A 16,326-nucleotide genomic window follows, 5' to 3' on the forward strand; every position below is an offset into this window, starting at 1 on the left:
CAACCTCAGCTCTCCTTGGATTATCTTCGCATTCTGGAAAAATACAAAGAACCTCACCTGCCTGCCCTCCAGCCACCACTCACCACCTCGCACACAGCGGCACTCAGGTCAGCCAGCCTTTATCAATACTCGCCTGGATTCTCACCGCCTCTCCCTCAAAGCTAAGCTCACCCTGACTATCAGTAAGCATTGTCAGTCATCACCACCTCCGCTAAATACCCTGCGTCTGGCGCCTTCTTAACCTTGTTCTCTTTTCTTCCCAGATGCACCCGCTCCATCCCCATTGCAACCTGCCAATTCCCCCTTCACCCCCACTGACCCACGGCCGCATCATTAGTAACACTTTGCCACAAATTCACCTGTTGACTTCATAATAAAATACTCAAAACACATTTGAGTCCAGTTTAGCCTGTGTACTTCAAGCACATGCTGGTTGTTTGATCTACAATCAATTGTGGTGATGTACAGAAGCAAAACTACAACAATGCTGTCATGTCCCAAACAATACACATGTACATGTTATCTACCTTCATTATTAGGCCACATGGACATATTGTGAGACAAAGGATTTTGTGTCACTATTCGTGTTTGAAGAAGGGACCCATCAGCCTTTTTTTCCTCATTTTCTGTTTCACCACCCACCTGTATCAGTAAAAAGAAATCATTTTTAAAAATTAGGCCACATGACATTATATTTTAAATGTAATAAAACAACCGAGATTAGACCATTAAGACCAATTTACCTGTTCATTCACTTTCACCATATCTTTGCTGACTTCATTTGACAGCCTCATCATATTATCAGTGGAATCTGATGGTGTGAAGTCTGACATGGAATTCAAAGACGGTGCAGACAAAATCCAAAACGGTAAGGAGATCATCTCAGCTTTATCACTGTACACATTAGTTAAATGCTGTAAGTTATTACTTACCTTCAAGTTCCTCAAGGATAAGTTTCTCACAAACTGCCGCTCTAGTTTTTGATGTTTCAAAGTAGCTTAGAAGGGCTGGTGGGAAATTATCTGAAGCCTGCGGTCAGAAAACAGGTTAATTATTGGGTCTGCTTTTGCCACAAAAGGAAAATGTTAATATAAGCAAGCAATATTAACAATATTAGCAAGCATTGTGGGGACAAAAGTGAAGCAATAACTCTTACTGATAGTAAATCCATTGTCTGTTCTGCTTATGGGTCAATCAGTTTCCTTATTGATTTCTGATTAATTTTAAAGTAGGCCAGCAGACGTTCAGGGACAATGCAAAAGTAGAAAAACAAAGTAAGGAAAAAGGGATCTGTACTGTATGTGACTCACACATACAAAAGCTCAAAGGTTTTGGGGTCACTGAGTTGCAATTATCGTTTTGTTTTCTAATCAGTATTCATAAATGGCATTACTACACTTAAAGAGATATTAGTCCAATGAACTGGACAATTTGGTACCATTTCTTTTTATTTGGAAGAATTTCTCAAATCCCATCCATACTCACTATATGAAAAAGCAATAGTTGGGATGTATAAGTCATAAGGCAGTAAGTGGATTTACGGAGGGTCAGCTTATGTTGTGCATAATTTATCTTCTATCTATTATCTGTTTAGCTTCGCTGTCCTGTTCAGCGTCACTCTAAGCTCACGTGTGGCTCTCAAACGAATCATCCTGATGCTTTTGTGGTAGAGAGATAAATTAAGGTGTCTACCCTGAAAAATAGCTGCTAATTTCCACCTCTCTGGGTGATAGAATGTATGCAGAATTGGACAAAAAATAGTAAATGAAGAGAATGGAGAATAGCGGAAACATACATGCATGTGCTGTATTTTTAGAACGAGGCCCACACCTTTACCTCTTCTTCATGACATGAAACATTTTCCTGTTCTTCTTCAGTTTCGTCAGGGTTGAATGGCTCATCCAGCTCCAGCATGACGATTTACTTATCTGTCAGAGCAGTGAAAATGAAGGCATTAGACGGTCTGCTAATATTCAGTTGCTGAAACCATTTACTGTAATACTTTTATCCAAAGTACTCATATTTACCGTTAAGTTATACGTAATTATTTAAAATGTCCTACCTGGATACAGCACTAGTGCTATACTCGCAAGCTTACAAGTACTTTGCTGAAAGATCCTCTTGCGTCTAGACGAATTTCTGTCTCTATGGAAACAACGCTGTGAACTACGAAGTCTCGAAAGGGACTTACCGAACAAAACGCAAAAGAAAAACAAATTCATATTTTAAATGGGAAAAGTCGGCTTACATTTTGTTTTTAATTTTTTAGACTGCATTTGTTGTATTGACTTCAGTATTTTTATCTTCATTCTTCATGTAAACACCATTAGAAAAGGAGTCCTTTTCTAATGGTGTTTACATGAAGAATGTAGGCGGGCGCTAATTTAGGCATTTTTATGTGTGGCACATACATTGTGTCCTTAAAAAAAGAAGAAAAAAGAAAATCACAACGTGTTGCTTGCTATAAAAATTAAATGATTTCAAAATGCCTCAAACGTTGGCTGCAATTTAATAATTCAATTCTTGAATTATTTTGATCCTTGGAAACTTCCTAACGCATGAGACAAAGAAAAAAAGAGCAAATAAGCAGGCATTTATTAAATTTTTTACATCATCAGTTTAAATTTCCCGTTGATCAACAGGCGACCAGAAGAGAGGGAAAAAACTACCACAAGATGGCGATCACAGCTCTAGAAGAGGCCCCTTATAATGCGTGACAATAACTAGAGAGACAATACACCAAAAGTTTCATCTTTTAATATAAAATTCTATCAAATTACAGAAAAATGATCTGAATAAAAATGCTTTAATTTTCAATACACTTATAGCATAACAATTGTGGATCTGTCTGGTCAAGTCCAACTAGAAAACATTGAAACAATAATTGATATTGTTGCACAGTTATTGAAAAAAGTTGCACAGAAGTTACAGAAGCAAAATTATGAATCTGAGGTCAGCAAAGCTATTTGGCTACTTGTGAAGAAAATGTAGTGTCACTGACTTGTGTGGGCATTCTAACAGCCAGCAAGGGGGGGGGGTCAGTGAGCCCGAGACCTTGTAGGTGAATCACACGACCAGAGGGACAAAATCTGTTGGGCTGCTAACAATGCGCACTTTTTCCATGGCATTTCTGATCACAAAGACCAGTTCCTCTCTCCCGTGGTGAGGGCTTTGCACTTGTCCTATAGTCTTCTCTTTGAGGAGATTCCAGTGGCCCACACAGGTTTCCCATACACATTCCTGATAGCTTTCTAAAAGGAACCCAGTCTCCTTCCTGATAACTTTCAAACGAAGAACAGCTTGTCCTCCATCCAAAACTGTTTGGTCAGGAGACACAGTGAGGCCTGTTCTCTATTCTAATACATGAAAACAAAACAGTGGAATGGCGCCAGGTCCTTTAAAAAGCAAAGCTGAATTACACAATAACAATGAATCACGGCCCATCTACAACCCTACTGTGGCACAAGATCAACACCTTCAGTTTTGTACTTTGATAAAAAGTCATTATGGGTCATAGCCCAACTTCAGTGCTTAGGCTGACGGGGAGCTACAGGACAGTTTGGTGCTACTGCCGTTGTTGGAGTCAAACTGCCTATCCCTTATGTTGTATTAGGTCCCCTAAGATTCATTGACCAAGTTCAATTGCTTAAAAAGGCTCCATCAGCAAGCCTTGTCTACTCCAATTAGGGTTAGGCCCTTTGTCAGTGGGCAAGGTGTCCGGCGCTTTTGTCCAAGTGCACGGAACCCAGACAGCAGCCAGACAGGGCCAAGCTGTAGATTTATGCAGCAGATTACACCAGTCAATAGCGGCTCCGGCCCAAACGCAGCAGAGGTTTAGATAGCAGCTGTGTGTTTACACTGTCAAGGGTTTTCTGTTACTCGTCTGTAGCCATTATCTTGGCAGCCATTGAGCAAATCGAGCCTATCATTTCCATCTGAGGGATTTGACGAAAGAGGGATTGGAGGAAAAAAGTTGCCAGTATCCCAACTAACCTTTAACTTAACTTACTGCAAATCACAAAGGTACAATTTGCAATACCTGTGTGTATTTATTGCTGATTAATGCAATTGATCTGAAGAATTAGACGTCATGCCTGAAAACATACATTTTATCTATTTTGCAGACTTGAACATTCAGATTACTGCTCGACCTGATGGTAATATACTATGTGCATGTGATGGGGAAAATGTTAAGCAAGCTAATCCTGCACAAATACCTCTGCAAGCTTAACGCCTTGTGTTGCGTTCTTGCAAGTATCTGCTGTCATATCATGTCTTGCTTGTGCAATCATTACCTGCGGTACATTTTCAAAGCTGTTCCTACACAAGAGTGGCTCAGACTTGAGAAGTTCAACCAGGTCATCCCAGCATCCTCCTAACCAAGCTTTTCTTCTTCTCAGTGGACTGACAACACAAGTGAACTAGTTAGACTTCAAGGCAAATTTGGATTCTCTTTCAAAGTTAACATTATGCTGCCATTGTGAGTTTTAGTACATCTAAATCAGCTTCAAATGACTGTGGGATTATTGTTGAAATCATAAGTCCAACTAAGAGGGTTTGGTGAGGGTTAATTTGGGATTAGCTTAGTCCACTACAAGTGACTTAAAGTAATAGTTGTGCTTTTTTCATGTAATACTTAAACAACTCATCTCTCTTGTTTGAACTGTAAATTCCATATGCAACACAAGGCTTTCCAAAACCTGCAAACATGTTCCCTGCGTAAGTTTAACATTCACACTTCGAAGAATAGCCTGTATCAATGGTCATGCTGACAGCCATGGAGCAAAATGAAATATAGCTCTTTTGTTAATTCCACAAAAGAGTTGAAAACTATGTATCTACTGAGAATGTCCCGAGCTAAACTATTCTGTATCAGCCTACAGCATGTAGTGTACAAAAATCCACTGTGTAGAGACAGAATGAACAGTGGCAAACTGTAGAGGACACTAACTGCTATAGTTCTTCCAGAAAAGAGTACTTTATTCTGCACACAACACATTCAGAACAGAGGAAGAGGGCATGAGACAAAAAGCTGTGATTATTGGTCACTTACATCTTGTCCAAACAGAAAACTTGTTACGATTTTGAAATGTACAAAAATATAGAAGCAAAGGCATGAGTGCTTTCATTTTCAGTTATATACACTAAAAGTAACTCGCCTACCTTTTTATCGACTACTAGTCTTCATTTTAATCTTCAAGGTATTCATTTATTAAATAAGTTGTAAACATCTACTGTTTGGATAGTTTTTCAATCCACTTTGGAGAATTTGAGTTTTTCATGTCTTGAGATTAAAAGAACTGTACCTACTATTGGAATCATTTTTTATCCTTTGCACCTATTTGAATTACCAAATGGACTAAATTACAGCATGTCACTGACTTTGACATTACAAAATCGGCAACCACATGTGCCTTAGAGGGATTTTTAAAAAAGAACAAAAAACATGATGAGAGCACTTGGCTCAGGTTTGATATGTTCTGCAAGTCCCATGACTTGTTCTTGGCCTTGAGCACAGGACAGTTCCAAGGAAAGAGAAAAGAGGAGGCGTTACTGCTGTTAATCCTCACTTTGAAAGAGCATCAAATCCAGCCAACAAGCCTCGTGTATCTGTGTGTGTGTCTGTGTTTAGTTGTTTCGTGTGTAATTCTTAAATGAGCAGTTTTTTTGTTTTTTTTCTTCTCAAATGCAGTTTCATCTGCTATAGGAAGTTAGAGCCAAACCTTAAATTCTTAAGACTTGAATGTGGGGTATAAGGCATGATTTATTTGGGCAGCGTATCACATGAAATATTTGTCGTTTTTATTTAAGTGAATGCCAGTTTTCCATAATAAAAAAATGTAATTCTGTATCCAGAAACCTACATGATTTTAACTGTTTTGTTATTTCCCAGTATAAGCTTTATTGGAAAGTTGAATGTAAAAAATCATCAAATGTTTATGTTATTAAAAATGAAATGAAGAAAGGCTACAAACATAAAGGCAAAAAAGAGTGGCATATGAACAAGTAGTAACACTAGTGGTACCATTTTTCTACAAGCAGGTTCTATTTTGTGTGTTAAATGTATTAAACCCATAAACAAAGCAGCTAATCGCAATTGATATCCAGGTGAGGTGCAAAAAGAAAGAACAAACTGTTGCTCTGCTATATGTAACCTGGTGTGAAAAACTCTCCCCGCCTGCTCCTAATTTGTTAGTTTTTAATTTGTTGTAACACTCAAATGTTTCAGGTCATCAAACAAATTTGAATATGAGACAAAGGTACTGCAACTAAACCCAAAATGCATTTTCATCTGTTAAGGGAAAAAGCTATCTAAACCCACATGGATGGCCCAGTGTGAAAAAGTTAAGTGCCCCCTAAACCTCAAAAAACCGGTTGTGCCAAGAACTGCAATAACTGGCAATGAGTATTTCACATCACTGTGGAGAGATTTTGGTCAACTCTTCTTTGCCCATTTGTTTTAATTCAGTTATACTGGAGGGCTTTTGTTTGTTTGTTTTTTGTTTTGTTTTTTTTTTCAAATTAACAGCCTGTTTAAGGTTGTGCAAAGCATCAGATTTAAGTCTGATCTTTGACTAGGACACTCATTTTGGCTGAACATAGGTGGATTATCTGGTGTCTTTCAGATCATCGTCCTGCTGCTTAACTTTAGTGCAGTTGATCTTCAGGGCACGAACTGATGGTCGAACATTCTCCTTTGGGATTTTCGGTTAGAGAGCAGAATGCATTGTTCCATCAATCACAGCAAGTCGCCTAGGTCCTATGCAGCGAAGCAGCCCCAGACCATAAAACTACTACCACCATGTTTGGCAGTTGAAATGATGTTCTTTCATGAATTGCTACTGTGGCAACATGAAGAAATAACTCAGGAATAACAAATCACGTCACTTGACGAGTTATGTTCCAAGGCCGATATTTCTACGCCATGTGGGCTGCTACTTGGAGTGGGGCTCTTCTGATGGTAGATTCTCTCCACTGCCTTCAACACGGTACAATGAACATACTTTATTTTACTGGGGTCATTTACAGATGTAGCAGTAATTCCTGGACACTGGCAGAGTATAAATTATGCAAAGTCCTATTAAAATGTTCACACTTCCAGACGGATGATAGGGGGTAGTATAAGGTTTCTCAGTTAGGTAAAACTTACAAAGTTGCTGGATCAGGGAGCTTTCAAATTTGTGTCCCTGAATGGATGCAAAGAGGTACACCAAAGTTTGAGAACTTTACGGTTACAAGGACACAGGCCACTGCAGCAGCTCATTCTCCAGCCCATTGTGAGAAGAGTCCAACAGAGTGTAATCAATAGCAAAATTTTCATTTGGGCAAAAAGACAACAACTGTCCCATATAGCTTTGAGCAACTGGTTGTGTGTTTTTTGCAACTTGGCAATGTTCCCATGCCTGACACCAGTGAGCTACCTCAGCAGACATACCTGGCCAGTAGCACCATGAACGTCTAGTCCTTTCCAGACCTTTATGGTCGTGGTCCTGATGAACTTGAGTCAGCACCTCCTTAATTAGTACATGAGGCAGCAAAAGCTGGAGCACCACCTCAGCACCTTTGGGGCAATGAACTTAAACAATTAAACAAACAAACCTAAGCTAAAACACCAGGATTTCATTTTATCACAGAATCGGCCTGCTGGAGGGCATAGTGGTGAGATGAGGCAAAAACATAATGGCAGCTTGCAGCACATTAGCTGGTTCCAGCTACAAGGCTCGTTGAAGGGGTTCAGGTAGGGGTGTACAAGGAATCATGGCTTTTATGTCCTGCAGACTGGGCAGATGCTGGCAGAATAAGTGTCTCCGTTCGTATTGCTCCTTTCTGACTTGTACTTTAATTCAAAGTCAAAAAGACGAGTTGAGCTTCACAGCACTGTTCAGTAGTCCCAGGTTTAGCAGAAGACAAATGACTAAGGATGTTCTTGTCAGTATAAAAATTACACTTGTGGCCCAACAAGAATTTTTCAGTCACGGTCCACTTACGTGCCAAAAATTGGCACACAGAAATCTGTAAAAGGAAAGCACTGGTGCTGTTGTGAGCTTAGTTTTTAATGGCTTAAAGCTTTGGTGACACTCTTCAGTCCAGTTCCCATTGACACCATGCTCTGCCCCAAGACTGTGCCACCAGGCTTCCGGTTTGGCGCTGTAGCAAATGGCTGCTTGAAAGTTTCGGCTCCCTGCCAGTTGGATATAATCCTCTTGGAAGAATATTCATACACAAAGAACAGTACCTAAACTTGACATGGACGGGGATAAACAAAAAAAGCCCAAAGGCAAACCAAGCTTGGGACGGGAAAGGGGAGAGTTAGTCGAGGAAACTCGCAGCGGAGAGGAGAATAATGGCGAAGCTAGTCCCTTCATGCTAGCTATCTACGATGAGATCCGGGCTCTGAGGTCGGACCTTAAAAGTGAAATGAGTGAGTTTCGACTTTCTTTCCGCAATGATATGAAAAGGGGACTGAACGAGTTCAAAGGAGAAATTAACAAGAAACTTCAAGAAACTACAAAGGAGCTAGTGGCTACCACGGCAAGGGTAGAGGAGGCAGAACAGCGGATAACCGAGATTGAAGAATGTGACACGGAGGTTAAGGAGGCACTCGCTCTCATGATGGAGAGCCAGGAGACCCTGCGAGCAAAGCTAACCGAACTAGAAGCACGCTCACGCCGGAATAATCTCCGCATACATGGGGTATCGGAGGGATCAGAGGGCCCTGATCTGATAGAGTTTGTAACGAAGCTGATAAAGGCTCAAATCGGCCCACCGGTTGCGGAAATAAACCTCGGAATCCAGCGCTGCCACCGGGCACTCGCCCCAAAGCCCCGAGAAGGCGCTCCGCCTAGATCACTGGTGCTGTGCTTTCTGGAGTATAGAGTAAAAGAGATGGTACTGCATTCAGCGTGGAGAAAGAAGGATGTCCGCTATGAAGGGAAAAGGATTTACTTTGACCAAGATTACCCCCCAGACATCCTTAAGAAAAGAAAGGCGTACGTGGGGATCCTGAGAGAGCTCAAAGGCAAAGGACTCCGCTTCCAAACGCCACATCCAGCCAAGCTGAGGGTGTTCTTCGACAGCAGCACCAAACTCTACGAGAATGCGACAGAGGCAGCCAATGACCTGAAGAAGAGAGGATTCTGCCTGGATGAAATCAAGGAACCAGGCCTCACGGCACTGAAACAGCAGAGACCAGCAACGTGGGAGAGGACCGGCGCAGATCGCAGCAGACAGGCGGTGGATTGGCGGCGAATAAAAGAGAAGCTATGGAGCTTCCACCGGGCCCCTCCGGGAACATCTGACTCCTGCGAGTGAAAACAAGAGGGTCATCACATCCCCACTGGAGCTTTGCAGTGAGGTATCCTGCTCTCATGCAGGGAGGAGGATGAAATATTACTCCTTAGCAAATCTACCAATAATTTGAAAACTGTTTTGCACAGGACAGTTTAAGCTGAACTCTATATCTAAGGGGGAAAAAAAAAATTCTTATCATTACTATTTCTACCAGTTCATCACGTATTCCATATATGACCCTGCCTAAAGTGATTATTTTACTTTTATTATTACCTGGGTCGAATACATTCAGGCTTTTGAGTGTTCAAATGACATGTGTTCCTCTGCTCTCCAAATATTCTGTGAAGAGTCTTTTTTGTAGTTACTCCCTAAGCTTGTTAAAGAAGTAACTTTGTACCAGTTGGGCAATTCTGGCGTAAAACAAGGATACTGGTGCTGGGTATTTTTCCTGACACTGGTGAGAGGCCCTCGACTGGCACGAGGATTTCCTCTCAACTCGAGGTTTCACCTGAACTTCAGACTTGGAAGCCTTTGATTTTGTTTTTTTGGTTTACTTGTTTGTTGTTCTTGTTCATGTTCTGGTTAGCATGGGTGATGTTGGACACAAAGGTCCACAGACTGAAAAAGTTATATGCATCATTGGGAAAATAAAATAATCACGTTAAATGTAAATGGGCTACATAATCTGATTAAAAGGGACAAAATAATAGCCAAAATGAAACGTGAGAAGCTGCATGTAATTTTTTGGCAGGAGACACATTTATCTTCTTTAGAACATGAAAAATTGAAAAAACTTGGATTCCAGAATACCTATTACTCGTCACATAAATCAGGCCGCAAAAGAGGAGTAGCCATACTGATCCCCAATGCTGTTAACTTTGAATTGTATTCAGAGGTAAAGGACAAAGAAGGGAGGTTCATTTTGGTAAAGGGTAAATTAGAAGAGGAGGAAGTAACATTATTTAATGTATATGCCCCGCCAGGAAGCTCCAAATCCTTCTATAAGAAGCTATTTGATTTAGTGGTTTTGGAAACACGGGGAGTTTTGATTTTTGGTGGAGACCTTAATGTTCAACTCCAGCCAAAACTAGATTCATCCAACCACCGGCAAAAGAAAAATTCGAATGCTATTATGGTCCAACACATGCTTACAGAACTGGGTTTGATTGATGTGTGGAGAGCCTCTCATCCAGGGGATAAACAGTTTACCTATTATTCTGCATGCCATTCAGTATATACTCGAATTGACTATTTTTTTATGTACAAATCAGACTGGCATAAGGTCGAGGAATGTAAAATAGGGGTCAAATCAAATCAAATCAAATCACTTTTATTGTCACATCACATGTGCAGGTACACTGGTACAGTACATGCGAGTGAAATTCTTGTGTGCGAGCTTCACAAGCAACAGAGTTGTGCAAAAATACAATAACATAAAACAAGCAAAATATAAGAATGGCTAAATCTGAGACTAATAAATATATGTACAATATATAATAGTATATGCATCACTGGATGTGTATACTAAATATGTTTTTCTACGTGTGTGTGTGTGTACATATTTTACAAATTAAATAGAGTAAGCAATAAAATAAAATATATAAAAATATACAGAGGTTTGTAGTTGGATATTGTGCAAAACAGTGGCATTAATGTACAGTCTGGAGTGCATAACGTTGAAGTTCCAGTAGTGGAGGTGAGGTGTCTATGAAGTGTTCAGCAGTCTGATGGCCTGGTGGAAAAAGCTGTCTCTCAGTCTGCTGGTACGGGACCGGATACTGCAGAACCTCCTTCCTGATGGAAGTAGTATGAACAGTTTATGGCTGGGGTGACTGGAGTCCTTGATGATCCTCCCCGCTTTCCTCAGGCACCGCTTCCTGTAGATGTCCTGGTGGGAGGGAAGCTCACCTCCAATTATCCGTTCAGAGCACCGCACTACCCTCTGGAGAGCTTTGCGGTTGTAAGCGGTGCTGTTGCCGTACCAGGTGGTGATGCATCCAGTGAGGATGCTCTCAATGGCACAGCGATAGAAGGTCGGGGGATGCGGGGGCTCATGCCGAATCTTTTCAGTCTCCTGAGAAAGAAGAGGCGCTGCTGCGCCTTCTTCACTGTTTTGTTTATGTGTACTGACCACGTAAGATCCTCAGCCAGATGTACACCAAGGAACCGGAAGCTGCTCACTCTCTCCACAGCAGCGCCGTTGATGGTGATGGGGGTGTGTACTTCTCTGCACCTCCGGAAGTCCACTATCAACTCCTTTGTCTTTGCGACGTTGAGGGTGAGATGGTTGTCTTGACACCAGTGGGTCAGGGCGCTGTCAGGCGCGGTCAGAGATTTATCTGATCATTCAGGTGTGTACCTAACCCAGCACCGTGCTAAACAGCGGACAAATACACTTTGGAGACTCAATACCAGTATTCTGAATGAGAAATCAGTACAAACACAAATCCAACAGGAATTTGAAACTTATCTACAAAATAACGACAATGGCGAGGTATCTCCAAATACTCTATGGGACGCAGCAAAAGTCGTCATTAGAGGTAAGATTATTGCCCTCACAGCTCACAGGAAAAAAGAAAAGCAGAAAAGACTTGAGAAGCTACAGGAGGAATTGAAATCACTAGAGACTAGACATATTGACCAAAAAGATCCCCAGATATTGGCGAGAATGAACAAAATTAAACAAGATGTAAACGGCATTTATGATGAGGAAATTGAAAAAAAAAAACCCTCAAATTTACAAAACAAAAGTATTATGAGACGGGACCTAGGGCGATGAAGCTTCTGTCGTGGAGGTTGCGAAAACAACAGGAAAAGAACAGAATTCATAAAATCAGGAACCCTGAGTCACAAATTATTTGTAGTAAACTGGATGATATTCAACAGGCATTTGAACAGTATTACAAAGACCTATATACCCAACCTCCCATAGTAGAAAATACAATGATAAATGCCTTTCTAAACTCATTAGACCTACCATCTATAGGAGAATTACAAAATAAAAAAACTCATGGCTGAGATAACTGCTGAAGAGCTGCATAAAGCCATTTCAAGGCTGAAGGCGAATAAGGCACCAGGCACAGACGGTTATCCGTCCGAATGGTATAAAGCATTTAGGACACAAATAACACCAGTGCTGCTTAATTGCTTTAATCACACATTAAGAACAGGAGTAGCCCCACAATCTTGGAGAGAAGCAGTAATCTCAATTATCCCAAAAGAAGGCAAAGATAAAAAGGAATGCAGCTCGTATAGGCCAATTTCCATCCTTAACGTGGACTGTAAATTATTCGCTTCAATATTAGCTAAGAGACTGGAATCAATTATTCCGGAGCTGATAGACTTAGATCAGACAGGCTTTGTCTCAAATAGACAGACTCAAGATAACTTAAGGAGAACACTACAAGTGATGAATCATATAACATCAGAAAATATTAGTGCAATGTTGGTCAGCTTAGATGCCGAAAAGGCTTTCGATTCGGTGGGTTGGGAATATCTATTTAGGGTACTAGCAAGATTCGGATTCAAAGATGGCTTCATTAAATGTATTGGGGCACTGTATTACTCTCCAACAGCCAGGATCAGGATTAATGGACACCTGTCTCAAAATATTAACTTGAAGCGAGGGACACGCCAGGGCTGTCCCTTGAGCCCGTCCCTGTTTGCCTTGTACATTGAGCCTCTGGCTCAGGCTATTAGAGAAAACTCTGAAATACAAGGAATTATGATCAGGGGAGAAGAACACAAGACTTGTATGTTTGCGGATGATGTTCTTCTTTTTATTACAAATCCTGAATCAAGTTTGTTCCAATTGATGACCTTACTAAAAGCCTATAATCATTACTCTGGCTATAAACTAAATATTTAAAAAACTCAATCCCTTACATTCAATTATACACCTCGACCAGAAACTAAAAAGTAACTTAACTTCAAATGGGACTCTCCCACAATAAAATATTTGGGAGTAAACCTAACGAAAGACATGTCTAAACTCTATGAAATCAATTATGGCCCCCTCAACAAAGAGATCAAATCTGACCTGACTCGGTGGTCTCTCCTCCCCATGGATATGAGTAATAGAATAGAAATAATTAAAATGAACATTCTGCCTCGAATTCTCTATCTCTTCCAGTCACTGCCCCTGGAGATACCCCAAAAACAATTTGACGAATGGGATAGATGGATCTCACGGTTCATCTGGAACAGCAGAAGACCGAGGGTCCAGTTCAAAACGTTGCAACTGAAAAAAGAGAAGGGAGGGAGAGCTTTGCCGTGCTTACAAGATTACTATTATGCCGCACAACTGAAACCCCTGGTAAACTGGTGATCCCCAAATTATGAAGCTAAATGGAAAAATATGGAAATTACTCAATTAGACTTCCCATTACAGAAATAAAAACCAAGCTGAAATATTTTACAAAGATTTGAACCATTTGACCCAGTTCACCCTGAAACTATGGTTCAGGGTAGTGAGTAAACTACAAATAGAAAAACAGGCTAGGACCTTGAATTGGATAGCTTATGACCCGGAATTTGTGCCAGCCAGGCTGGATGGGACCTTTAACCAGTGGACTCTGAGAGGAATTACTTCTTTTTGTTCACTAGCAACAAACGGGGGATTTCAAAGCTATAAAACTATTTCAGATACATACGGATTGGCAAAGCATGACTTCTATAGATACTTGCAAGTTAGAGGCTATTACAACAAGACGTTACTATTCAGAGATGAAAACGAATACAACCTAATTCATATCTTTCAAGAGGCATACAAAAAAAGGACTCTAAAAAGTTGGTCTCAAAAATATACAGAAGTATACAAGCCTCTAAAAATCACTCTACGTTGTATATTAAGCAAAACTGGGAGAGGGAATCAGGCTCACAAATATCAGAGGACAGCTGGTGGGGAATATGTGTGTCTCAGGCTACCACTGCAAATTCAAGGTCCTTAAGAGAGTTTGGTTGGAAAAATGTTGTGAGATTTTTTTTTATTACTCCTAAATTCACAGCTCGGCAAACAGGCTCAGAGAGCCAGGGCCTATGTTGGAGAGGTTGTGGTACCCCCATGGCAAACCATTTTCATGTCATAGGGGGTCGGCCCAAGGATCCAGCCATATTGGGGGGGAGGTGGCCATTGAGATAAACAAAATAATCGGGATAAAAATAGACTATTCATTTGATACATTGTATCTTGGCAATTTACCTAAGGCGCTTCCACATAAAGATAATTATTTATTGAAAATACTTTTGACTAGCAGCAGAAAGGCCATAACCCGAAGATGGCTAAAGGCAGACCCTCCAACTCGGGCCCAGTGGCATGGGATAGTGGAAGAAATTTTTGGAATGGAAAGACTTACCTTTGTCCTTAGACTTGAGCTTGAGAAATTCAAGAAGCTCTGGGAAAAATGGATTGTGTACTCCCTTTGTACTGAACAATTAAATATTACCATGATGTAAGTAGATACTAATGTTGGGAATGTGCATGTCTTCCATGCTGACCTAAAGTTTTGTATTCTCATACTGTAAATTAATAAATAAAAAGTTATAAAAAGAAAAAGAAAAAAGACTGTGCCACCAGTCTATGCAGAGGAACAGCAAACTTCGCAAAACCAAGAGAGGACCATAGTTCTGAAACTGTTTTAGGAGGCTGCCAGTTAGCTATACCTTAACCTTGCTGGGACCTGTGGAGACACCCTGATAAGAAATGGCATGGCCCAAGTAATGAACCTCTGGCTGGCAGGCACATTTGGAAAGCTTTGCCTTCAAGCCCTCCTGCTGAAGCCACAGGGGTTTTCACATTGGATGGATGGATGCCATTCTTACCCAGTCACTTTCTCATAATTGAATCATGATCCTTGAAACAAATGAGGCCTGTAGTCTTTAGATGTTGCCCTGGAATCTTATGTGATCTCCTGGATTAGTTGTCAGGGTGGTCTTGGAGTAATATTGGTAGGCTGATCATTCTTGGGAAGGTTCACCACTGTTCCAAGCTTTCTCCATTTATGGATAATGGCAGCTAGCATTGTTCACTGGAGTCCCAAAGCCTCAAGCGTTTGAAACCCAGACTGATGACAGATATAGGAGAATTATGAGCATAATTCTCCTATATCGGCTTCTCTTCATTGGCTCCCCATTAAATCCAGAATGAAATTTAAAATCCTGCTCCTCACATGAATAATCAGGCCCCATCTTATCTTAATAACCTTATAGTACCATATCACCCCATTAGAGCACTCCACTCAGCCTGCAGGCTTACTTGTGGTTCCTAGAGTATTTACAAGCAGAATGGAAGGCAGACCCTTCAGCTTTCAGGCCCCTCTGCTGTGGACCAAGCTTCCAGTTTGGATTCAGGAGACAGACGCCCTCTCTACTTTTAAGTTGAGGCTTAAAACTTTACTTTTCATAAAGCATATACTTACACAGCAAATTCTGGTCTTTGGAATAAACTCTCTGGGAGTTCAGATTAACTACATTTGAGTGTACATGCGTCACCATCAAATGAACTCTAGTGCAGAGTTAAGTAACTCTTTTCCGGGAGTTGATCTTTCAACTCTTTATAGGAGTTAAAACTAAACTTTCATGGAGTAAAATTTCTACTACCATATAGAGTAAAATTTAACTCATAACTAGAGTTACGTTTGATATTAACTCTTTTATAGTGTTACTCATCAAATGAAAAAAGTTTTAGGTTTTAGGTGCAAATTACTACAAAAACACAATACTGATTATTATGAATGTATGAATTTTATTTATCAAAAATAACATATTCAAATATGAATGCTGCATGGATTAACATACATTCTGTGTAACAGTACTGTAATAGCATAACATCCACCATTATTGGCAGCTAAACAGTTGAGGTCAGATAGGCCTAACATTGGGCGAAAAGAAAAAAAAAACAGAATTAAAGGGAAAAAATGACTACAGAATAAGCACTTCTTGTAATGCAGTGTTAACGTGAGAAAAACTCTGTAAAGTCTCCATCAAGCCAACAAATTAAGTAATGCAACTCTCTCACAGAACATAAAATTGTGAATC

The 16,326-nt window shown here is 40.5% G+C and overlaps 1 protein-coding gene across 4 annotated transcripts in view; it reads right to left on the reverse strand.

The window, feature by feature from the left end:
- Nucleotides 1-2,189, reverse strand: part of lrriq1 (leucine-rich repeats and IQ motif containing 1) — a 38,879-nt gene extending 36,690 nt beyond the window's left edge. The window contains exons 1-5 of one of the 4 annotated variants that reach the window (XM_085167165.1): nt 2,063-2,189; nt 1,831-1,928; nt 933-1,029; nt 744-826; nt 528-642 (exon numbers count right to left, since the gene is read on the reverse strand). In XM_085167165.1, the coding sequence (XP_085023291.1) occupies nt 528-642; nt 744-826; nt 933-1,029; nt 1,831-1,914 (379 nt within the window). In that variant the 5' untranslated portion in view covers nt 1,915-1,928; nt 2,063-2,189. The remainder of the gene's footprint in view (nt 1-527; nt 643-743; nt 827-932; nt 1,030-1,830; nt 1,929-2,062) is intronic. The other 3 variants (XM_085167162.1, XM_085167164.1, XM_085167161.1) reach the window with 3 other exon arrangements.
- Nucleotides 2,190-16,326: the final 14,137 nt, after the last annotated feature.

This window comes from Neolamprologus multifasciatus, chromosome 7, assembly GCF_963576455.1.
Source record: "Neolamprologus multifasciatus chromosome 7, fNeoMul1.2, whole genome shotgun sequence".
NCBI classification, from domain to species: domain Eukaryota; kingdom Metazoa; phylum Chordata; class Actinopteri; order Cichliformes; family Cichlidae; genus Neolamprologus; species Neolamprologus multifasciatus.